This window comes from Alternaria ventricosa, assembly GCF_023758065.1.
Source record: "Alternaria ventricosa strain BMP 2768 chromosome Unknown scaffold_2, whole genome shotgun sequence".
In the NCBI taxonomy this organism is placed as follows: Eukaryota; Fungi; Ascomycota; class Dothideomycetes; order Pleosporales; family Pleosporaceae; genus Alternaria; species Alternaria ventricosa.
Genome location: NW_026055682.1, coordinates 1,020,504 through 1,045,572, shown reverse-complemented (window position 1 = coordinate 1,045,572; position 25,069 = coordinate 1,020,504). Strand labels below are relative to the sequence as shown.

Here is a 25,069-nt window from a genome sequence, read left to right as displayed (position 1 = left end):
CCTAATGGATGACAAATGTTCAATGGAACGTTTCTCAGATTCGCGAGGGAACCGATATCGAAGTCTAAATTGTTCAACAGTCAAATCGCAGAGCATGTTCATTTTCTTATGCCACCCTCATTTATCCAATGATCATGAAATCAACCCCAGTATTCCACACTCTCAAAACCCCACATCCAACCAATACCCCGTACTCCCCTTCCCCTTATAAAACTGCGTGAACGCACCTACTGCCGACCTATCGTCCTCCATGTTAGCAGACGCCACCAAGTATACCAGTCGTAATCACGTACCCCTGCAACTGCTCCTTATCCTTGGCCTTCTGCCAATCCTTCCATCGCTCCTTCTCAGGCAGCGTCGCATCGCGCCAGCGCTCTTTACCCGGTTCAACGGATTTGGAACGCGGGGAACTGGAATGGATGTGCAGTTTTGAACGCCAGGAATGGGAGGAGGAGGGGCGGTCTGGTGTTGATGTTGGGGGTTTTGAGGAGGATGTGGATGTGGATGTGGATGTTGAGGTGGAGGTTGTGGATGCGCTTGTTACGTTTACGAGAGGGGTTGTGGGGTTGCTATTCTCATTCTCGGTGGAAGGGCCTGGGACTTGGAGTTTGGATGGGTCTGTCATTGTAAGAATGATGTGTATGTAATTGGAGGGGAGAGGTGTGGAGAAGGAGTGATCGGGACAGTGTGGAGGGTATGGTGGGATAAGGGGAGAACAGGTTTTATTGTATCACAGCGCTTACTATTTACTTATCATCGGTGAGGTAGAACCTGTTGATCACTGGTCGGGGCTGTGAAGTCGCACCGTCAGACTTTCCATGAGACGGGCGTAAGGCGTCCAGGGCTGAGTCCACTAGCCGCCCCCAATCCTGTGGCCAGTGTGGCGCAAAGGCTGTGGCTGTTTCGGACCGACAGCGATCTGCAAACTGTATGCGCTTCGTGTAAAGCTTTCCCATTGATCGTACAATACTCTATTCTGCTAGTTCCACCTCATCAAGATTCTTCCGTATAAACTTCGTCACAGCATCCAACCCCTCTTTCACGATATCCGTCTGATTGACGAATCCGATCCTGACGTATCCCTTGAACTCCTCACCGAAACAAGTACTGCCAGGCACAAACATGACGCCAGTAGCCTCCAGTAACTTCTTGCAAAAGTCCACAGAATCCACCGGCTTACCTTCTCGGTGAAACTTGACAAAAGCCGTAGTACCAGCCACAGGCTTCACCCACTCGCACTCATCCTCGTTCTTGAGTTGGAACTTCTCCAGAAGAGCCAGGTTGGTCCTCGCGAGTTGGATGTTGCGGGCTAGTAGGCTGTGCACTGTTGATGAGTGGAGAGCATAAGCGGCAATGGCTTCGTCGAAGTAGGACACGGAGATTGTGGTGTAGTGCCGTGCTGAAGCGATCTTCTCGATGATTTCAGAGCTGCGAGATGCTATCCAGCCAATGCGGATACCGGCGAGGGAGTAGGCTTTGGACATGGAACCTGTGACGATGACGTTCTTGTAGCCCATGGATAGGAGGGAAGGCGGGAATTCTTTGTCTATGGGGATGATAGAGTGGAATAGAGGGCGGTAGACTTCGTCGCTCATGATGGTGATGTCCTTTTCGGTCGCGATGTCGATGAGTTCTTGGAGGAAGGTCTTTCCCAGGATGGCTCCGGTAGGGTTGTTGGGGTTGTTAATGATGATGAGCTTGGTGTTGGGCTTGATAAGCGCCTTCAAGTCGTCGATCTTTGGTACCCATTTGTTCTCTGGGGTTGCTTTCCACAGGTCGACTTCGGCACCCAGTTGCTTGGGTACCTCGTAGAGGGACTGGTAGGTGGGGTAGTGGCAGACGACATGGTCTCCAGGTCCAACAAGGGAGTAGGCAGTCAGGTAGTTTGCTTGGATGGCACCGGGAGTGATGAGGATGTTGTCTGGAGAGAGAGGGTTGGTGACCTTGGCAGAATATAGTCGTGCAAGGTTGTTGCGTAGGTCGTCACTGCCTCTGATGGCACCATAGGTCAGGACACGTGAGGTGTCGAAAACCGGCTGATCTTTGTTCTCTGACAGCTCGCGTAGCTGATCGACGGAAATTGAGGCGCAACACGTCTCGGCGATGTTGTACTTGCATTTCGTCTCGTACGCGTCCATCCACTGGGCATGTTAGTTAGTCATCTCCCCACGTGGAGTGCGAGATGCGGGGAATGACATACGGACTCGACGGCGAATTCTTCAATCTTGACCATCTTGGCTCGCAAATTAGAAAATGCTTTGTGACGAGCGGAAGAGTGCAAAGAAAAATTCTGTTATATAGTTTGGAAGTCTCAAGGTCGCTATGGGGATTGACATAGGGCGCACATGATAGCCTCTCGAGGTTCCGCTGAAGCGGGCGAGCTAGTAGCTAGAGCGCTCCGACGGCTAGGTTTGGCTGGCAAGAGCGCGTCGCCGCTGATGGCGCGCGATCACGTTGATCAGCGCGTTGCCAGCGACGAGGCTGCCAGTCGCGTGATGTATATCCATATCTTGCGCTTCTGCATGTTGTGCCAGATATCGATGATGACGAGGACGATGCTGCCTGTTGGCGTGTGCCTCGGTCTAGCGGTCCGCCGTGGTGCTTGGCTGGAGACAGCCCAGCCTCCACGAATCAGCGTCTCCACAGGCCGATGATAGCAGCACTGCCATCATCTGGCCACCACCCATCGCCGCCTGTTGTGTTCCGTCACTACCACGAGCTGCCTAGCTCTTGCCGTTCCTTTGACTTTGGCAGCCACCTTCCGTCTCGTCACGTTACTCTCGAAAGAAGCAGGCACACGACAATCTAGGTAGCTATCGCATAGCTCATCCCGCGCCGCAAACAAGACGCGATGCGCCAACGAACCTGGGCGACGTCGCTCGCCGCCGTGCTGGGCCTGGCATCGACGGCGACAGCCCACAAGACGTTCGCCAACTACACCCTCGCCGATTCGCCACAGGATCTCTTCTCCATCTACGGCGACCGACCCGATGGCTGTCCGCCATGCTTCAACTGCAACCTGGAAGACTTCAAGTGCAAGCAGTTTGCCGACTGCAGCAAGGCGAACGGGAGATGTAACTGTGGACCTGGATTTGGTGGCGAAGACTGTTCAGAGCCCCTCTGCGGCGCCCTGCCCGATGGCAAGAACCGCTCACCACGCGGAGGCGCAAAGGAGTGCGAATGCTCAGAGGGCTGGTCTGGCATCAACTGCAACGTCTGCCAGACCAACGATGCCTGCAACGCCATGATGCCCGATGGAGAAGGCGGCGTCTGCTACAAGGACGGTCAGCTGGTCAAGGAGAACTTCCAGATCTGCGACATCACCAACCGGAAGATCCTCGACACGTTGAAGGAGAAGAAACCGCAGGCGACCTTCTCTTGCAACGCCGAGTCAGAGGAGTGCAACTTCCAATGTAAGCTCCATACCCTCCATCCATCTTTCATATCTAACCATTGCAGTCTGGGTCGACCAGAGAGAATCCTTCTACTGCGCCCTCGACACGTGCTCCTCCCATTTCACCGCCGAATCCGACCGCAACATCACGAAATACCGATGCGAAAACATCAAGTGCGAGTGTGTCCCTGACAGGATGCTCTGTGGAGAAGATGGCTCCGTTGACATTGGTGACTTCTTGAAGGAGTCCATCAAAGGTCCTGCTGAATTCAGAGGCATCTCCGCTATCAACAGCAAGGACAGTGGAAGTATTTTCTCGGAGCCTGCCATGAACGACCTGATCTCGAGCATTTTCGGCGACGAAAGCATCTTCCTACAATGTGACACGGGCGAGTGTCTATACCAGACTGAAGTGCCAGGTTACGAGAGACCCATCAAGAAGATCAACACTCCGTTGATCGCTGGTGTCATTGCAGGAATCGCGCTATTCATTGTGGCGGCTATCTTGGCCATCTGGTACATTACCCACCGCGCTGAGAGCCATCGATACGGTCCTATCCACCTGTCGGACGATGAGGAGGACGAGGATGCGAAGTTGCTCGCCGACCACAAGCCAGCTTCCTTCCTCTTCGAGAACGTCGCCTACAACCTGAAAGGGAAGCAGATTTTGTCTGGCATCTCTGGTGCTGTCCATCCCGGAGAGCTCCTGGCTATCATGGGTGCCTCGGGTGCTGGAAAGACTACGTTCCTTGATATCCTGGCTCGAAAGAAGAAGATTGGAACCGACAGTGGCGATTTCTATATCAATGGCGAGAAGGTCCGCGATGACGAGTTCAGAAGCGTGATCGGTTTCGTCGACCAGGAAGACACCCTTTTGCCTACCTTGACTGTTCACGAGACGATTCTCGACTCTGCATTATTGCGCCTGCCCAAGGAGATGAGTCGCATTTCCAAGGAGCAAAAGGTTGAAGACGTCGAACGCCAACTCGGTATCTACCACATCCGCAATCAGAAGATTGGCTCTGAGGAAAGCGGTCGTGGAATCTCCGGTGGTGAGAAGCGCCGTGTCGGTATTGCTTGCGAACTTGTCACCTCGCCCAGCATCCTTTTCTTGGACGAGCCCACAAGTGGCCTGGACGCCTACAATGCTTTCAACGTCGTCGAGTGCCTTGTCAACCTGGTCAAGAACTACAATCGTACTGTTGTCTTCACTATTCACCAGCCACGCTCGAACATCGTCGCCCTCTTTGACCAACTGATTCTGCTTGCGAAGGGCAGGGCTGTCTACTCTGGACCATTCGAGAACTGCCAAAACTACTTCGACGAGCTCGGCTACACTTGCCCGCCTGGTTTCAACATCGCCGATTACATCGTGGATCTTACCATGCACGCGAGCACAGCACGGAAGCCCATCGACGAAGACAGCTCACTTTTCAACCGTGACCTCAACCGCGACGGACTCACTACAAGCGCAAGCAGTGCAATCGCTGTCAAGTCCATTCCCAGCATCAACACGTCGGAGCTTGAACGCGACATTGCTGGTAGTCCCAGCAATTCTAGCATATTGCGACCCAAGAGCAAGAGAAGGACTTCGATCAAACAGCAGCAAGAACGCGAGCTATTTACGAGGAAAAAGAACACTGCTTCTGTTAACGACGGTGCAATGTCTCCCAAGACTGATGACGAAGCTCCCTACGATCGCCGAGGCGCCATCAAAGCCCAATGGATGAAACTCACTCGTCAACAAGGTGGCGTGCCTCCTCAGATACTCGAAGACCCAGACGAGCTCCCGCCTCCTGCGAACGGCGCCACTGGAACAAACTTGGACCTCCTGATCAACGCTTACGCCTCTTCCGACATCGCAGCTAGGATCCGCGACGACATTGCTAGCTCAGTAGCCAGCGCAAACCAAGCCAACGGCACCAATGGAGTACAACAACCAAACGGTTTCGTTGCCGCAGGAAAGCTCAAGGGCTTCAGGAAGGTTGGTCTCTTTGGCCAGTTCAGAATCTTGTCCCGACGAACCTGGCGTAACCTTTACCGCAACCCTATGCTCATGCTTACCCACTACGCTATCGCCATTGTCCTTGCAGTCTTCCTCGGCTTCCTCTTCTACGGCCTCACAGACGACATCAAGGGTTTCCAGAACCGCCTCGGTCTTTTCCTGTTCGTCCTGTCGCTTTTCGGCTTCAGCAGCTTGACCATCCTCACCGTCTTCGCTCCCGAACGACTTCTCTTCACCCGCGAGCGTGCCAAGGGCTACTACTCCCCACCCGCCTACTTCGCCGCCAAGGTCATCTTCGACATCATCCCTCTGCGCCTGCTTCCACCCATTATCCTCGGTATCATTGTGTACCCCATGACTGGTCTCATCCCCGCATGGCCCAACTTCCTCAAATTCACACTCTTCCTCGTCCTATTCAACCTCGCAGCCGCTGCCATCTTCCTCTTCATTGGCATCGTATTCCGCAACTCCGGCGTAGCCAACCTGATCGGCGTGTTGGTCATGCTGTTCAGTCTCCTCTTCTCTGGCTTCTTCCTCAACAAGGAGAGTATCCCTGCTATAGCCAAGTGGCTGCAATCGGTAAGCCCAACCATCCCACCCCATTGTCCGAGTTCAGCCTTGCTAACAAATACTCCCAGCTCTCAATCTTCCACTACGCCTTCGAAGGCCTCATCGTCAACGAAGTCAAATACCTCTCCCTCATCGACCACAAATACGGCCTCGACATTGAAGTCCCTGGCTCCGCTATCCTCAGCTCGTTTGGTTTCAACACGCAGGCGCTGTGGAAGGATTGTATTGGGCTGGGTGTGTTTGCGGGTGCGTTTGTGGTGCTTGCGTATGCGGCTATGCATTTGTTGCTTGTGGAGAAGAGATAGTGGGAGGCTTGGAAAGTGCTGTTTGAAACTTTTTCTTTTCTTTCTATCTAGGGGATAAGTGGAAGGCGCATAGTATTCGACTTGCATATGTGGCGTTTGGTCATTGGGACCCTTTTTTTATTGGATAGCAGACAGTAGAGTACACATTGATCATGTGCAGATGACCAGTTCCACATCCGCAGCACATGATACAGTCTCACGATCTCCCTTATGGTGTCTCTACGTCATGCTGAAGCAGCACTGATGTAGGTAAATCAGTCCACTGCTGCTTCGGATAGATGTACATGCGTCTCAACCGTTACCTGCAATTTCGGTCGAGCGCAAGAGGACTTCCGATGTTGGAAGTTGTTGAGAACGCTCGCCAATGCATTGACAACATGATGCTTATCGAATCCGAATTTGTTGATATCTGGACGTCCAGCGAAACGGAGAAAAGGCCGACTTTAGATTGATGCTGACAGACTTTTCGTTGGAGGGAAAGAGGTACCGCAGGTCCTCCCGCGCAGCGTCTCCAAAACCCCAACTCTGTAGGCACGTGCAACAGACTGTAAGCAGACAAAAAAGGCCAGATCTCCTACAAGCGACAAGCCCCTCAGCAATCAATTAGAGAATTCCAATGAAGTTCCAGAAGACGCGTGACAACGGCAGCCGTGTCGAGATTAGCCCAGTTCAGCCGGAACAAAGATACAACACTCCCGCAGCAATCGTCGAACGAGCTTCTTCCTGTAGGCGGTGGCGGACCGATTAGCCGGCGGAATATCGTTATCATCGCCTCATCAAACGCTACATTCTATCAGCACTGAGCAATACCGCTCACTATACTGCTTCTGTACCCGTTTCTGCCAGATAATGCTCCTGCTGAAAGGCGCAGCGGAGGTCAGGGCGCGCTTCAGGGCGACCGCACGAACGGCAGCGACCCTTTGCGGTGGTGCAAGGAGATGTCGGTGCTGTACAGTACCCAACATATGTACTCATCAGTTCCGTGATTAATGGATATGTTTCTTGTTTGCTCCAGGTCTAATAGCATTAATACTATGCGACTCTTCGATTTTCTCTAGTATAACTCATAGACATTGACAAACGTTGCGTATTCGTGCTGAAGCGGAAGGAGTACTCAACGCGGGAGCCGTCCAAAAAATTAGTGGAGCAAGAGCAACGGTCTTCCTAGCCTCATTGGCGGCTCATCGGGACGTCATAACGGAAAATGGGAGCGACGCTATCCAAATTGTGGTCCTCGATCAGGGCCGCCGTGACGGGCGCTTCGGGAAAGAACAACAATACACTACAACATCAACAAGCCAGCAACCAACAAAAGGGCGAAGAGAGCGACACTCCTACATCAAACCAGGCTCCAGAGACTTTTGCAGCGATGTCTGGAATCAAGAAGTATGAGATTACAGAGGTACGTGGATTTGGTTTCCTTGGGGTGCCTTCTTTGAGGTGGCGTAGGAGGGGTACTTGGGTGGCCCAGCCCCGCTGAGGTCATACAGCCGTGTCTTGAGCATCGCAACACTACCCTTTATGTTTGGCCTGTCGCTTCTAAGACGCATAAGGGCGACGCGACACCCATTCTCATTTTCGAGAGGAATACACTCACTAACAATTACCCAGCCATGGCTCAAGACATACTACTCCCTAGGCGAAGGCCCCTTCTGGGAAGAGGAGACAAACACAATTCGTTTCATGGACATTGAAAAGAAGAAGCTACTCCGCGTGGACGTGGCCAAAGGCCCCTCCAGTCTGACCACTGTCAAGGACTACGACATATGCGTATGCGCCACCGCAGACATTGAAGGCAACGACTCAGAGTTCATCTTCGGCGGCAAATACGGCTTTGGCATTGCCAACAAGAAGACCGGCGATTACCGATGGATCAAGAAAGTCTGGTCCGAGGACGAAATCTCAGCTAACAAACACGAAAACTTCCGCGGCAATGACGGCGCTGTCGACTCTGCAGGCCGCTTCTGGTGCGGCTTCATGTTCGATCCCATGGTATCTGAGTGGCGCGAAGACGGCGCCGTATTCCGGTTAAACCCCGATGGCAGTCTCGATCGCCCGATGAGCAACATCGTGATCCCGAACGGAACAACGTGGAACAAGAAGGACGACACCATGTACTTTGCCGACAGCCCTACGAAGACAATCTGGCAGTTCGACTTTGACCCCAAGACAGGCGAGATTAGCAACAAGCGTCCGTACTTCACCATGCCAGAGGACGAGCGCTATGGAAAGGGTGCTGTGCCTGATGGTCATTGCCTTGATGAGGAGGGCTACATGTGGACAGCTCTTCACGGCGGATGGCATGTACTGAGGATCTCGCCGCAAGGTGAGATTGTGGCGGAGATCAAGGTGCCTACCAGTCAACCCACGTGCCCCTGCTTTGTTGGCGAAGAGCTCTTCATTACTAGCTCTGGTGGTACGAGCGGAGAGAATGGAGGCCCGGTTGATGAGCACGCTGGTAGCTGTTTCAAGATCAATGTTGGTGTGCGGGGTCTGAAGAGGTTCAAGTTCAAGGGTGGAGCGGCTGTTGAGGGTGGAAAGGAGAATGGGCAAGTTGTTGCAGAGTAGGATGGTGTGAAAATGCCGCACAGATGGATGAGCGTGATGAGGAGCACATCTCGAAGCGATGCATCCTTCCAAACATAGCAGATGTAGATCAACATCGGAAGCATTTGGAATACGGCCTACTCCGAAGCCCTCGATGATCGAAATCGCCTACATACGAGATTCACCGATTACTGATCGCTTCTCGATGCAACATGACCGATATGGTGATATCTGCATGATGTAGCAGATATGCAGATACGAGAGGATTCGAGTTGCAGCTGAGGTCACTCGATCGCAGTACGCTAAGCTAAGTCTGGGTGAGGAAGGAGTTAACGACCGGTGGTGATCGAGACGTTATCGCTTGCCCCTGCAATACCACCATGACGTCGACTGAAGGACAGAGAGAATGACGAACAATGGCAGATCTGAAAATCTGCGGCTTTAACGCCATCCTATGGCAGCTGTAGCTTTGATAGTGAAGCAAGCTCAGAGCAGCGGTGGAGCCCAACGACAACACTCAGGTAAAGCTCAATGTAGTTTGGGACGTCGTCAAACACACTCACCGTATTAGGCATTATCTGGCAGTTTATCAACAGCGTATTACCTCTTTTCGGCCAGCTTCGAGCTCGACTAAGCCAGATACGATCTTCCGACACCCGGGTCCAAGGGATCTGAGGGCCTTTCTCATGACGACCACCCCTTGAACCTTGCTTTGACAGCCATAACAGCCTACAAGATATATCTCTTTTGAACTAGTCATGCGGCGCGACTTTCCTATCGCAGATGCTACCAAGCGCAGGTGACATCTACTTTGCGCTCTCCTTACCACAACGAGTACGTACTCAACCCAGTCCTCAGCCTGACACGTATGTCTGCGGCGCAGTAGTCCCCACGCTCCTTTGACGTCCCTCTCGCCTCCTCTTGCCCTCGCTCCTCTACGCAAGCCTATTCGTCGTCTAGGGTAGGCGAAGAGGCCCGCTTCTATCCCAGATTGAGAGATCCGCGCAGCGGGACGTTTTGAAAGCATGGCGTACGACACGTTCCGGCACCGACAGCCGATCGAAAGAAAAGATAGGCTCGTGGCGTGCATGTGAGCGTTACCTGCATGCTCCGGAAGGAGATATGTTTGCTGCACGTCGCTTGACGCGGCAACGTACGTACCCCCCAAGTCGACACAAAACGGGGCTTGGAAGGATTCGAAGGATGGAAGGATGGGAGGAAGCGCGGGGATCGCGAGATGCTGATAGGAAGCGCGCGTCTATGCATAACGCTAACCCCCGGTCATTATATCAGCCCTTTGGAAGGGCCTGTTTGTATAAGGTCATTGTCTGTGTGGTGGTAGACCGGTTCTTGGGTAGCGAGTTGCTCGGTGGAGAGGTCTCCTTGCGTAAGGGTATGCGGCACAGTTCGCGTATTTGGTTCCGCCAATCGCTTGCTAGAGGATGGGGGTTGATGAGGGATTTCAGCTCAAAACATGGTAGATGTGCAATTCTCGTTACGTTGCGACATGGTGTTTGGCTCTGATGTGCATTGTCCTGGCCGAAGCCCATCCTGCGCGCTTCTCGCTTATGTAGCGTGTATACCGCTTGTGCGCTTGGCTTGACGTGACGCGAGACGACTGTATACAGGCTAGTGGAAATCCAAGGATATAGGATGATGGATGATGGAGTGGAGTGTGGAGCGAAGGATTTCGTAACGGTTCGATGAGAAGGAATTCGTTCCGAGGATCCTGATGACGAATTTTGTGGATACGGGTCGAGGACGAGAGAACGAAGGATGCTGCGTCCCTCCGGTGCGCAACTACATCGGCTAGCTGCTATCCAACGTGACAGACTGCCCTTGGTTGTGAAGACCTGTGTGATCTGTGGAACTTTCACATGGGATGTTCGACAAAGGAAAGTAACCCAGTGCAATTTGTACACTCATCCCGAAATGGATAAAACGCCGTTATGTTGGAACTATATCCCCCTCTTTGATCAACACTTTCGGACGTCGCATCCACATTTGGCAGACATGCGTGAATTTGCTCGTGCCAGATCATCTGCAGGTCTTGAGTTGGGATGAACGTGGTTTGCTTTGCATGAGGTTCGGACATGACAAATAAATTATGCCCCACCGAATGATAGAGAGATAGAAGATACCTGTTAGTGTTCGGATTCGGATCCTCTCAGTATCCTCTCAGTGCGGAGGTGTACCTATCTTGGAGACTGTATGATGAATGTTGAGAACTCGTTGCTAGGTTCATGCCATCGCCGTCGGTGTCCCACCCAAGCGCTGACTCAGGTGCGGTAGGGCTCATTAAGCGGTGGCTTAAACAAACGGTAGGGGTTCGTATGAGACGTGAAGCGATGAAAATTCAGAAGCATGGTCTGAATCCTCATTAACAATTCCTTCTCGTGTGAAAAAGAGTTGATGTGTGATCTCGTTGAAGCATCTCGCGTTGATCTCGATAAGAGAATCCTAACGAGATGCGAAAGCCAAAAAAGGACAAAGTTCGATCCCCATGTTCATGTCGGTCGACAGAACAGGCAGCTCGATCTGGGGGAGCTGTTACCGTACTCTCGGAGACGCAAATGTTGTTGAATAGGGCCGAAAGATCATCGCTGACCGATTCGTTGTGAACAGGGTCGTGAGACTAATAAGCATCGGCCATCGCGGTCAGGCCGACCACGGCTATCCGGAACTTTTATGCAGCATCTAGCGTTTGTTCAGGGTGCAGGGCAGTTCGGAGTACTGATCTACTAATGTCGATCAAGTATCTTGCATGCATGAGTCGACTCCAAGTAGGCCTTATCACGACGTTACTGTGTACTGTAGTTGACCTGCATGCAATCTTTTGCTACCAGGAATGTTGCATCAGCCTTAGGGTATGGTGAGTCATGAGAAGATTGGGATGAGCAAACTGTTATTTGGGTTGGTATGGCGTCCTTCCAAAGGGAGTTGTGTGTGCGAGCGATACCTCGCGACTTGCTTTGACAGCGACAAAGTCAAGACCTTGTCACCTGAATACCGTAATGTATCTACCAATCTACGCCTTGGTAGCTGACGCGGTCATGTCTCGATCTGAGCCGGTCCGCACACTGGCTGGCAAGGGCATCCGAGGAATCTGCGCTTGCGCAACAAAAGAGACATCGTGATCAGGAGGACAATCAGAAGGCGCGGGTTGGTGTGTAAGGTAGTGAGCCTGACGCAGAAGATAGTTTAGCGAATGACCAACCCATGTTGGCCCAGGCAGGGTCTCGAGGTGATATTATTGTTCTGCTCACTGTAGTGGCTGGCGGCGATGTAGACCGAGCCAGAGGGTCGTTTGAGATTGCAGAGACGAAGGGCTTTCCGATCGAGCATCAAGCAACCCGTTTGGTACCTGTATACATTAGCCCCCGCCTCATATGTTATGCGTTGCAGGGTAAGAAACGTCATCTCCCGCTTCCGGGATATATAATTGATAATATCAGCCGATACGAGTAATGAACTGGCGATGCTGAGCCTTGTGCAGGCGGCTGAAAGTGTTCTCGGTTGTGGATGTTTCCTTGTGTAACAGAGAACGTCTGAAGCGAGTCCCGCAATACATCCTTCGACACGAATCTGCCACAGATGTCCGGTGCTGCTTGTTCATTCTGACGTTATCTCGGGACAACACGAATTACGGATCATGGCGTCAACAAGGGTGGGCGAGGCGTTGCAAGCGCACAAAGCTGTGTAGCAAGGCCAAACAAAAGACTGCCGCACCTCGTTCAGTTGGTTGCAGGATGGACCTCGCTTGCGTCGAATACATGCCACCTTCATCCGTGCTGGAGTTTTATGTATACTGTGAGGATCTGTGACATGATAGCAACGTCGTTTGTCTTGTTGTAATTGCTGAACAGAATTGGGCAGGCGCATTGAAGAGGCCCAAACGCCCGTGCAGAAGCTTGGGCCGTGTGTTCTATGTCAAAATGCATCCGCGGACCGTCCACTCGTTCGATGCCTCCATCAGGGTCTCCCTTCCGCTTCGACACAACCAGACGCCTGCCCAAACGAAGCATCGTGGAGAAATGGTCAAGTGCCGAAGCATCCATCGCTGCGACGAGCACGCGCCTGCCGCCACTTCCCAATGCTGGAGCTTCACACCACCTCAACCAAGGCAGTTCGATGTCGACACGCCGCGGAGGGCAGCGGCAGTTGTGCCGCCGCTATTGTATGTGGTAATGAGTGGGGTTGGGAAACTGAAAAGTGGACACAGAGAGTACCCAGCTTCACCGGACACGCGATGTACTAACTCGTGAACTGCACCGAGACTACGAGTCAGTCTACCACCCCATCTCTTCTGAATCAGTCCTCTAGGTTGATCTGGCGATACCGTCCGGCAGGTTGGAACAGGAACCAACGCTTCTCGCGGCTGTGCGGTGTACATACACTGTGATTAGCTCAGAAGGTGTGACGTGACCTCACAATCTGGTGCGGTCTCCCCTGAACTATCGCCTTGGCTGCGCAACCGACAGTCTGGAGCCGGAAACTGGTGGAGAGGATCAACCAACCGATGGCTGAGATCCATCAGTGGCGCCGTGTGGACCACGCTGTTGGTCGCAAGCTATGACGCTTTTGGTCCATATCCCTGATCATGGCCCTCACGAGGGCGTCCAGCTTGCGCCGAGGCAGGCTGCCCTGACTCCAGCTACTAATCCTGTCTCTCAAAGTCAGCGCGCACGAGGGCTCACTGAACGCTCCAGATCTTCAAAGGCTGCCCAAAAATGCCGTGAAGCCGCACACGGCTTTCACAGAGTTTGATGCGCTCCTACTCGGGCTACATATACTTTTCAGCTTCTCGCAAGCGTCCAGTCCATCTCGATGCAACTCCAGAAGGAATGACATGCGCGGCATTGAGATCGTCTCATGTCCTGCAACGTGTACGCCGTTACCGGCCCTCTGGGAATGAATTGTCATGGAAAAGGTTCGAGAAGCAGGAAATGTACATGGATTAACGCCAGCTACCAGTCGCAACGAAACTTGAGCTAGCCTTGTTCTAACCGGCGTGCGCCTGTGGGATCAAAAGGATCAAAAGGCCGACACCTGACGTGATTTGCAATGTGACAGGGGTACGGAATTGAAGCCCAACCTACTGATCTGTTTCGCCTGGCGCAAACTCCACGCTACGTTGCACACAGATACTCGCACAGAGGATGCCGCAAATTGCGCAATACAGGACTGACTTGTGTATGGAAACTGATCACTGGCGATCTGTCCGATCACAAGTCTCGTGCTGGGACACATCTGCAGCTCCACAAGCTAATTACCCCCACGACAGCGCGGGGAACTGTCACCCAAACCCTGGCGATATCGATTACTATTATCGCGACGGCAGGGCGAGGGCCTCCCTTGTTACTGATTCGATCGAGTTTCAGAGGCTCGTCATACAAATCAACAGACTGAGATCTCTATCATGCCGTCTCATCAACTTGTCGCTACCCCCACATGGCCACTGCAACACGTCCACATGCACGTTATCGACACGCACGTTTTCCAAGGCGGAAGCGATCGCTCCTCGGTGGCTGCATGGCGTGGGCATGCTAATTTCTTCTGTCATCCGCAGCGAGACGAGGCGTTGCCGCCGCTGACCGTCCCGAGACGTTAGTGGTGCTGGCCGCGGAAATGCAGGTGTACTGGACAAGAAGCAACCCACTGAAGCGATGAGGCGCCCAGTGCTCCTATCGATGTCTTGGGCCACAATGATGGTTATGCCGATCGATAGACTACCCTTTCTGCTCAACGCTGTGGCTCGCCTTTTGTGCAGTGCGTAGCGCGCGAGGCATATGCAGCACAGAGGCGAGCGTCGGGGATTTTAAATGCGCGATGGACAGCCAATGAGGCGCCCAGCAAAGCAAAATGAGGTGCACAATTCATTGCACAGCGAGCGGCAAGGAAAGGATGGCCTGGGGCACATGATGAGACACGGTCGTGCGCATCACGCACACGCTGCTACCGCAACCGCTGGCTTGACCGGCCCTAGCAGCGGTCGAGGACATGCGTGCGAGCCAGCCACGGCTCGCCATTGAGGTGCAGGAGGGCCGCCGGCAAGCTGCAGATGAGATGACAGGACGTCTTTCCGGACAGTCTCCCGCAGGTCAGTGCTGGGGGCTGCAGGGCGCGGCCGCCAAAGTGCGCTTGTGTCAGTTTGGGCCACCAGGCCACCTCGACGTCGTTGCTTGGCCGCCAGCTGCGCGTTGTTGCGGTGGGGGGCTTAGTGTGTATTCCGCTTCCGCGTATCTTCACTGTCGAACATGCAGTAGCGCGCAAGACGTGCGCAAGTAGCTTGCCAGCGTATCCCAGCAAGCCCAAGGCACCGCCTAGCGCGTCGTCAAAGCCGCCGACAAGGCATGATGTACTTGCTGCCCTTCTTCGCGCGACATGGACCAGGCGCGACAGGGGCACAATGCATCCTCGATGGTTTGCTGCCCGGCCAGCCATCCTCCGACTATTACACCGCAAATTCTTATATCACACCCGGTCCTGGCGCGACCTGTGCCGATTGCGGGCGTGACAGATCTCGACCCCCAGACTCTTTAGCAGTTCCCCCGACGCTGCCTCGCAGCTTCATTTCCTCATCGCTTCACTTTGCTACTGATCTCCAGTCCTCGTTCCTGCAGCCTTGGTCGCTTACCCCCAGTATAGCATGGCCGTCAGCCCCACACTGCCTCAACTGCCCTACTAGGAAACCCATCCACGCCTCGTGCTGCCACTACACCGTTGGGACTGCCACCACATTGTCTGATCCACCATCCTTTTCGCCTCCTTCGACACTACATTACCTCCGCGTATCTTGGGTTGTCTTCTAGGCGACCCAACCAACGTTGTCACCCTGGCTACTCAGACTCTCCCCGCTATTCGGGCCCCTCTCCCTCATTATCCACGACGTTTTCAGAACTCGTTAACTCCGCCGTACCACAACGATCCAAAGCCCGACGGCCCATGGTCGGGTCAGGGCGGCCAAGGGGGCTCTGACGAAATCTATCCCATGTCAAACCCACCGGCAGGAGAAACTCGTTCAGCGCGAACAACCCCACAGATGTCGCCCATCCAGTCTTATCCTCCAATGCAGCCTCCTTATAGGAGCCCGCGAGAAGCTCCGGCAAACCCTCCCGTTTCCCTGCCACCTCTTCGCCATCTTTCCAGGACCCCACCCACGCCCTCGGATCGAAGATATGGGAACCCTTTCGGAGTCCACTCCATTCTTAATCCCCAAGCCGAGTTGGTGGAACAGCAACGAAGTCTGAAGCGTAGCAACTCTCAAATGGATTCGCCGTCACCCGTTGATACACAGAACTCACAAAGCCTGCCCTCCATCAGTCGACCCAATAGTGTGGACTCCACTCAATCCACGCAGGAAGGACAACAGCATACTAGGCCATTCCAGCCTCCGGGACGACCGTCGATCCGGCCACCATATCCTGAGAAATCGATCAGGAATCATGGCCTGGGCAGATTAAATCCACCTACAGGTACGATCGATGCCCAGCAGTCACCTTTCTTGACGGCAAGCACCCGTCCCACGGAATCAATGACAATCCAGCCGGCTTTACCTACACCTCCTGCTGGCGGCCGCCCTCATTATTTCCCTCCTACGGCTCCTACTCCCCCGCCGAACATGATGCGTACTGAGATCCGTCGACCAAGCGTCAACTTCCCTCAATCCGGTAGTGCCAGTCCAATCGCACAGTATTCACCTTACAGCCAGCCAGCCTCTGTTGCGTCGAGCCAATACGACAACCACAGTACTCAAGGACCATACGGCCAAATGCGAAGACACACCCCAGTGCACGATTCCCGTCAGGGGTCTGTGTCCATGGAGAGCGAACGCAATAGCATGATAGCCATGGCCCCATCCAACCAGAGCAGTGTTCAGCTCATGACCATCCAGAGCCAGGACGGGTCATTGCACAACATTCAAGTGGAAACACAAACCGCATCCAAAGGCGCCGATGAGAAGAGGAGGCGTAATGCTGGCGCATCAGCACGTTTCCGTGCGAGAAGGAAGGAAAAAGAGCGTGAAGCTTCAATGAGCATATCAAGATTGGAACAGAGCGTCCGCGACTCGAACGAGGATGCCGAGTATTATCGTTCTGAGAGGGACTACTGGAGATCGATTGCCATGCAAGCTCATCCGGAACGCCACATCACCCGACCGCCGTCGCCTCGGTTGAGGCGTGTTTCGGCAGCACCGTCACGCGCACCATCTTCTACAACCGGACATGGCTCAGAGGCTTCGTATGACGACTACGAAGAGGAACTTCGCGAGGAAGAGCGCAACGTCCGAAGGAGAACCAGTAGCTATCATCCAGCTGTCGGTCCTCACCACGCCGAGGCGCCTTCCAGCCACGACTCACATGGCTATCCAGCATCCACCTTTGCACCTGTAAACCACTCTGCACAGCACACTACCCAGCCGCATCAGTACCCACAGCACCAACAGGCGCAAACCACAGGCCCTCACCATCCTGCGCCTAAACAAGCTGCTTATCGCGACTCCTTCCCTTCTGAGGCCCGTCGCTACGAGCACCGCGCATGAACAATTGGTCATACCTTAAGGAAGAGGCACTAGTGCATTGATCAGCCTACACCATCATCACCCGTCTTGCGCCCGCACGTCGATCACTCCATTTCTATTTACATTCTTCCACAAGCATGTGTCAACGATGCATGTATATCGCTTGGGTGGTTTTTTCCAGCTTCTGCAATTTTGCGAGCACATATCTGCGTTATACCCTAGCTCTTTTCGTTCTTTGTCCATCATCGGTCTTCACCAAATTGCATATAGAATCTCTTGTCCTCACGGACAATTCTCATCGCTGTCATCAAATCAAGATTGATATTCGTCGCTTTTATCATGTACAGTACTACCTCATATGCGCGATTCAGTAAACGACATGGTGGATGTGAGTGCCTGCTCACAGACACCACGGACAATCGAAACACATCTCTTTGCTGCGAAATGCCCGTACCAATTCGCAACATCTGCCATCATGACGGTCCCTTGGGGTGTTGTTCCGTCACAAGCCGGGATCAACCGCCGCTTAGGAACTGCTTCCACACGAATGGTACTAGCCATGGTAGCATTCATTTAATCGCCGTTCTCTTCGGGATCTTGCAGGCGAGACAGCCGGCACGTCTGAACCCTAATGCGACGTTCACGCCCAATGTATCACAGACCGCCTAACCGATGCAACTCGACTGTTATGTTCCCCGAAATCAGGCGACAATCAAAATTGAGTTTCGGATACGGCATGACGAACTGGGTAATGCCGCCGTTCACCTCCAGAATCTAAAAGTCCCCATCCGGCTGTCGCCTTAGCGAACGAGGCCGACGCCATACCAAGTGCAGCCTCAATTTCACAGGCGTCGCTGACCACTAAATGGTCTTCGGACAGGCGCCATCACATCATACCAGCTGCATCACTCTTGTCGCATCTTGGTGAAGACACCCGTCGAAAGTTTAAAACTCACTCTAGGTAAGCGATCCGAAGTGGCGGATGTTGAGTTCGAGACTACCATAGTAGTAGGACGGCGGTCTTCTCCGGTCTCCAGCGCTCCACGTGAGTGTACCCGAGTGTGTCATTGTGTTTTCCACGGTTTCATGGAAGGCTCCACCCTGTTAACAAGCGTCCGGCGACGATAGTGCACCTACAGTGTCACCAGACGCGACACGTTGGTGCTGCATACTCACCGCAAAGACTACCACAAGGCGCACAGACACGTGTATGACTAGAGCCTCGTGCTCGCAACACCTTTACGAATCAGTTTAGGCAGAGTCTCCAAAATCCCGTCAGACAGGTTGGTAGCCACATGACCATTGTACTGGAAAGCAGGAAGATGTGAGTTGGCCAAAGTTTAAGTTCCGTGTTTCGCTTGTCAGCTAACGGAGACGCCTCCGGCGCGGTCCGTTGGCTTGTTTGGCGCCATATCTCGAGCTTGCCCGGAACTTTATGTACGGCATTATAGCGCCCTTTGGAGAATTTCTTTTCTCGTCATCTGGGAGGTCTATTGACAGCCCGTCACTGTTGGTCACTAGGTCCAAACTCCAACAGACGCCCGTGTTTCTGTCAACTTAAACACTAGACCGCAGGCTCTGGGTGGACTGGGCATAGGATCGATATCGACAACGCTGCGTTGGACCTCTCCCGTGGTCGATTATACCACACCACAATACTTCCCAAATCGCAGTAGTCTGAACCTTCCTGAAAACGGTCCGAATAACAACATCCCATCCGCACGGTCCAGCCATCAACTATCCTGCTCTTGTGCACGTCTTTCTGTACGCACAGCGATCAAGGGACGAACATACCGCCTTCGGCCAAATTGTGGTTCTCATCGTTTTCCAGAAGCCGCTCCAAGCTGACAGAAGACGGCTTGCCATAGATTGCCTCGATGGGGAAGTCTCCGGAGAAATACAATATCGACGGCGTTCTCCCCGACACTAGAGACTGAGATGCTGCTGACAGTGTCTGTCCAGGCAGTAACATTTTGTCGTGCCCCGGTGCTTGCATGGCATGTAAGGACATGCGAGCAGCAACATCAAGCTGGTTGTCGCAAACACCGCGACTGATTACTAGCCCTGTACCAGGACCACACAACAACAGGAAAGATGTCGCAATCGAATTGTTCAAAGCGCTACTCATTGGACTCTTCACTTAGGAGTCTGGACCAATCATCACAATGACATACTTAGGGACTAGCTGTTGTGCCGCTGTATGCACGACATGGCCCTTGATCACCACCCTCGTCATCGGGCCTAATCTCAGATTTGCCGGGCCCCCGAAGCGCGCACGCAACACCTTCACCGCCATCTCTCCACTTTCGATGCCATCACATCCGCGAACGCTATATCTACCAGCATCCGGTGTAATACTGACTCGCAATGATGATGCGGGTGGACGTGCAAAGAGTAGCACTAAAAATCACTCCAAGCTGCAGCATGCGTTGCAAGGATGCAACCTAGCCTACCCACGAGCCAGCCGCTTGACCCGTGATCCTACGCATCTGGAAGAACTACCTAGGCAGAGCCGCCGTCGTACAAGGGTGTTGATTGATGACATGCCGCGACCGGGGACAAAGATCCACCCAATCACGCCGGCTTCTGTGTCTGGGATCAGCACTTGCTCACCGTTTACCTCTGCGGCGGGTGACAAGGCTGTAAGACTGCACATGTTGCAGCGGTTCCGGCTCATGATCTTCTTTTGCTGGGCTTACCCGAATACTTCTCGCTACTCGGGCCGACCGCGAAAGACTGGGCAGATGCCTCGGGTTTTGTCAGCACGTTTCGGTCGCTTGCAACTGCCGATGCGTGCTTTCGTTTTTCTGCTTCAGCATCACGGCACAAGAAACCTCATGTTGCTGGTTGCAGAGTCCATGGGGGCATCTGGGATTCACTTTCCGGATGAACTTCCCCATTTTGCATCCCTTGCAGCTGGTATCTTTTTGACTTGCATAATGGGTCCATTCATGTGGGAGTACAGTACATCCGCGGTTTAGAGGGACTCCACACACATCCAGATGACCGACTCTCGACACGTGTACCTATAGTTCACACCGCATATTCCTGCCATGTCGATACAACGCCATAGGGGCTGTCTCCATGGGACTGGATCTGCACAGCGCCAAAGTCGTTTCTCTCGGACTTATTTGTGCGCCTCTATCGATTCATCTTGTCACGCGATGACATCGCGCTCCTCCGCCTGCATGTAATATTTGCTTTACTGCACGACGATGCTGTTCCATATAGCGGGCCATGGGCGGAATTCTCACCGGATCGTACGACTGAGTCAATGACCTTGTATATCTGGCGCATAGGAAGGTTACATGGTCTTTTCGCCTTACGTTGCAGGACGACAAAGCAAATATCGCACGGCGCTCCTTTCAAACTGAATTTTGAGCACCTGCCGAATGTGTTCGCGATAAACCCCTTACACGTTCTTTGACTCGAGAAGATACGGCGATCCCGCTGCGCAAAATTGATCTTCGCAACTAGAATACGCCTAGGAATCTGCAAAACTGTGGGGCAAGACTTGCACACCCCACTCCATTACATGCATGATCGTGAGCACTTGCGCTTCGACACGAGTTCCCTAACCGTCATCGGTAGCACATATTGAAGGCAGCTTGCAACCGATATGAATCCCATTACATCAAGATTCGTTGTCAACGTACGCATGGAGTCTGGCGCAAATACCAACAACCTCAAGCGGCGGCATGCAATATGCAGCGCGTCGTGTCAGACATAACTAAACCCGTCCACTCAGGTGTCTCAGCTCCACGAGAGCCGGCGGAGCGGGTCAAGTGCCTAGGTATGGTAAAGCCGCAACGAGTCCAGCATCGCATCTTGCATCGCATGTCGCGCATCGCGTATGGCACGCTCGCCAGTTCTATAATCCCGCACGTACCCACCCTCCATGCTGCAGCTAGCCCAAACGCCGAACCGCTCTGTCGGGTCACGTATGCATCACACCAGCATAATCCTTGTCAGAAATGTGCATCGCTTTCCCCAGGACGCTGAACTCAGAGCCCAACCATGCACGCCACGCGGTGCAACACGCCGTGGCCCATGCATGTCAGCAATGACAAAGCCCTGTAAAGGAGTGACAAGTAAGCGAGCCCTGGAACCAGTCACGTGAGCAGGCTAACTCCTTTTGCGAGCATGCAACACGCAACAAGGAACGGGGATGCAGCCCAGTCGGCCCACGCGCTGCATATCATAAGATGTCAAATCACTTGCTTACTCGCACCCTCGCAAGGAAGGCAACCCAACCAATCAGAAAAATTCAAGACAAAGTTTCGCATTTGCTCACAAGGCAGGTTAAGCTTCCGCCAATCGTTGAGCTCCCCACACGCATCATCAAGAGGTGGGACCATGTGGTGGCATACTATTCTTGGCGCCGTGTGGGTGCATGTCGAGGCGAATAAACCATGAAAGGGATTTGGGTTTCGGTGCGTCGTTCGACGTTCCGATCTGTGCTTCCGTTATAACCCGCCCGTTGACCGGGCGCGCGTCATCCGCGAGCATGTGGTGCGGTTGCGAATGAGATGAGGGAGTAACGTTCGACGACCTTTCGTGCAATCGGGGACGCAAACGCAGAGTTCGGGCACGACTGAAGACTCAGCCATCCTTCTCTGTTTCACTACCTTGTACATTATGCTATTCATCCCACGCAGCTTCGCGTCGCGGCAGCCGAAGTACAAAGGTCCTTTTCCCGATCCGAGACGACTTTGAGAATCGAAGGAATGCGAGCAAAACGCGGCTCGCGCGAACCGCTGCAAAAGGGCCTCCGAGACGAACTGGCCATGCAGGGTCCTCCAAAAGCTGCTCCATAGTATGATTTGTTATTCCTACCTTCCATGTTTGCCATGTGGAAATGAAGGTGGGTGGATACCTAGGTATAGGTGGGTGACACAACGCACGTGTAGTTGCTTTGAGATAAAGGCGCGATAGGCGACAGCACGTATTGGTGGACGACAACTGTACTTTCCGACGTGTCGAGTCTGACTATTCCTGCTTTCGCAACCAGGTTTCGCGTGGCCATCCCGCGAGCGAGATCCATCCATCTCGGGAAGCAATAGACCACTCCGTATACAGCGTACCATCACACGCAGCCCCTCCCCCCTGCGCGGGAGAGCACTCACGCCACGTTTGCGCAAGCAATGTAAGTCTTGCAGCCGACACCTGGTTCTGCAGCAGAGCGGCACTGGCTACCCGTAAGATCTCGCATGCTGTGCATGTCGGCACGACCGCTTAAATCTGCCGTAAGACGGAACCTCGATATTGGACAGCACACAACGCTGAGCGTCGAATGGAGGCCCCAATCTCGCCCCCAAAAACGGAGATTGGCGAGACAACCGACTCTTCGCCACTGGTAGGACGGCTGACGACGTCGGGCGGTATGGGGCGGTTGGTAAACGGGCGCTCGGCGCTGCCGTCATCGGTGTGCGATGCTGGGGAGATGGGCGCATGCTGACGTTACATTTGCTATGGGATTGATTTGGGTGAATGCGGAGATGATCTGATGCATGCAGGTGAGTCAGGCGCGCGGTATGGTGTAAGGCTCGCATGCGCACCTGTCGTCGAAGCTCCCCCAGAGCGGGCGTTGCCTTACCAAGATTACTGTTCTGCTCGTATAAGCCAGTGATTTGAGTAGATGGCTTGCATGAGGTAGGTGAGTTTAATGCAGCTTAGCGTCTTGCAGAACAGTGCAGAGGACAATTCTCGACACACCTCTATCGCTACTTACCCAACCCCCTCAATGTTGTTATACAATCCAAGTCCCGAGCCAACCTGATGATTTTGAGTATCATGTATGGCTGGTCTGAGGAAATCTCACTACAAAGAGACCTGCTATTGTAGAATCGAAGACGCAGTGGCGACGCATCTCTTCTATACGCACAAACATGCAGAATGCTATCCATAGACCTTCATTTCGTCGGGAACGATTTCTCAGCTACAACGAAGATCCGACAAACATCATCGCACGCTCGATGAATGAGGCGGAGAGCCTGGCAGCATCCAAATTCGAAAAGCATGCCCGGAAGTGTACACACTGTCGTAGTCTTCGCAAAATGCCTCGTGATCACGAGGAGCTGTGTGCATCAGGACATCATCTAGCACAGGATATATTGAGGTAATTTGACGGCCCTAGAGACACGAATGTAGCTAGGCTGACATTGTGGCTCATAGATGTATGCACATGGGACCCGATGGCAGGGTGTACAGTACAGTCAACGAACATGACGAACCGGTCCCTATTAGGTTCCCTGCTCCGAAAGCACAGGTGTTCATTCTCCTAAGGGCTGAACGAACATCGCGCTCGGGATTACAGAGACCCTCCGTGCCTATGAATAGTTCTGACGTAGGTCTTTTGCGATCGTTTTCGAATACTGGAGGGAAGACGAAGGTTCTTCGGCCCAGGAGAAGATCAAGTTGCATTACTGCATCAACATCGGAACATCCGTATTCTATCATACCGCATGATGCTACTAAGAGCAGGCGCTGGAGATCAACACCAGAGCTTGACTCTCCGATGCGCGCCAGCAAGCGCATCAATTGGGGGTCTACCTCGTCGCTTCAACAAAACCCATCTAAGCAAGGCTTTTCCGGAGAAGACTACAGTGCCAGTGCAAGTAGACGGAGAATGTCGGAGCCTTTCACTGGCCTTCGCATCCCGAGGGCCCAGAGAGACTTCGCTATTGACATCGAAGACTCTTTTCATCTGGATCCGTGCTCGGACTCGTCTTCAACTTACTCTACAGACTCGGAACACGAAGGTGAAGGCGCTGTAGAGAGAAGACCCATGTCCCGCCTTTGGACACAGCCAGCGCCTCCGAACGAACCAGGCTCAAAAGAGACTGAGATACGACCAGAAGAACCTATGATCCCGCCCTACATTGATCTCAACTTTCAGAAGATGGTACAAAGGGTTGTAAGCCGAGACTGCATTGATATACTCAAACAGGAGTATCCTTTTCGCCATTTACATATCTATGCTCTAGCGACCTTAGGGCAAGATCGTTTTGTTACTGAGTACTCTAATATATTGCCTCGCTGCTATGGCGTTTCTGATAAAACCAACGATAGCATCGTCGGACCGCGAGGAGGATTCCATGTTCAGCCACTGTCTGATTGGAATCCCGTGGCTTCGGACGTTGCGAGATACTTGCGAGCCGTTGGTACTGACAGCAAGAGCTGGACGCCGAACACGCCAACAGGACCAAGCTTTATCCAAGAGTCGTTGGCCCGAGAAAATGAATCCCATAATCCCAAAGCTCTAGAGGTGCTTGCCAGAGACCTCGCACTGTTGACCCTACGCAGATCGTTACAGGAGATGGTCTCATCCACTACTTTATGTGCCATCGAGCTATCATCTGTGAACGATGCGTCCTTTGTGAACAATATCCAGACCTTGATCGAGGACTATACGACGGTAGAATGGGATTGGTGGCCTCTAGCTCCTTGCGTACCACATGTCGCGCCTGGAGTGCCTGAAGAGTGTCGTATTCAGTGGAAGGTACGTATGATGCCCTTAACAACAAACTTTACATGCGGTGAAGGGTCCTAACACGTACAGCTTGGTGGAGTTCCTCTGTACGAGATTGTGTCTTCAGTAGAAAAGAACGTGATTTGGTGGGTCATGCGCTCATATCCGCATGATAAGAAACAATGCTCTCACTGTCGTACCGATAGCTCTGGAAAGGTCTCAAGGCCTTGGAACATTTCAGCGGCATGGTTCAGGG

At 53.1% G+C, this 25,069-nt stretch overlaps 4 protein-coding genes across 4 annotated transcripts; 3 read left to right on the top strand and 1 right to left on the bottom strand.

Annotated features, from left to right (window-relative positions):
* Nucleotides 1-971: 971 nt before the first annotated feature.
* Nucleotides 972-2,233, bottom strand: J4E93_001343 (uncharacterized protein; the record flags this gene model as incomplete). The annotated part of the gene is made up of 2 exons (XM_049339295.1): nt 972-2,141; nt 2,201-2,233. The coding sequence occupies 2 exons, from the start codon at nt 2,231-2,233 to the stop codon at nt 972-974; spliced, it is 1,203 nt and encodes a 400-aa protein (XP_049203252.1).
* A 618-nt stretch (nt 2,234-2,851) lies between these two features.
* On the top strand, nt 2,852-6,274 carry J4E93_001342 (uncharacterized protein; the record flags this gene model as incomplete). The annotated part of the gene is made up of 3 exons (XM_049339294.1): nt 2,852-3,413; nt 3,460-5,978; nt 6,038-6,274. 3 exons carry the CDS (start codon nt 2,852-2,854, stop codon nt 6,272-6,274), a joined length of 3,318 nt encoding a protein of 1,105 aa, XP_049203251.1.
* Nucleotides 6,275-7,478: 1,204 nt separating this feature from the next.
* Nucleotides 7,479-8,842, top strand: J4E93_001341 (uncharacterized protein; the record flags this gene model as incomplete). Its single annotated transcript, XM_049339293.1, has 2 exons — nt 7,479-7,676; nt 7,886-8,842. 2 exons carry the CDS (start codon nt 7,479-7,481, stop codon nt 8,840-8,842), a joined length of 1,155 nt encoding a protein of 384 aa, XP_049203250.1.
* A 7,600-nt stretch (nt 8,843-16,442) lies between these two features.
* J4E93_001340 (uncharacterized protein) lies at nt 16,443-17,363 on the top strand (the record flags this gene model as incomplete). The annotated part of the gene is made up of 1 exon (XM_049339292.1): nt 16,443-17,363. The coding sequence occupies one exon, from the start codon at nt 16,443-16,445 to the stop codon at nt 17,361-17,363; it is 921 nt and encodes a 306-aa protein (XP_049203249.1).
* Between the last annotated feature and the right edge of the window lie 7,706 nt (nt 17,364-25,069).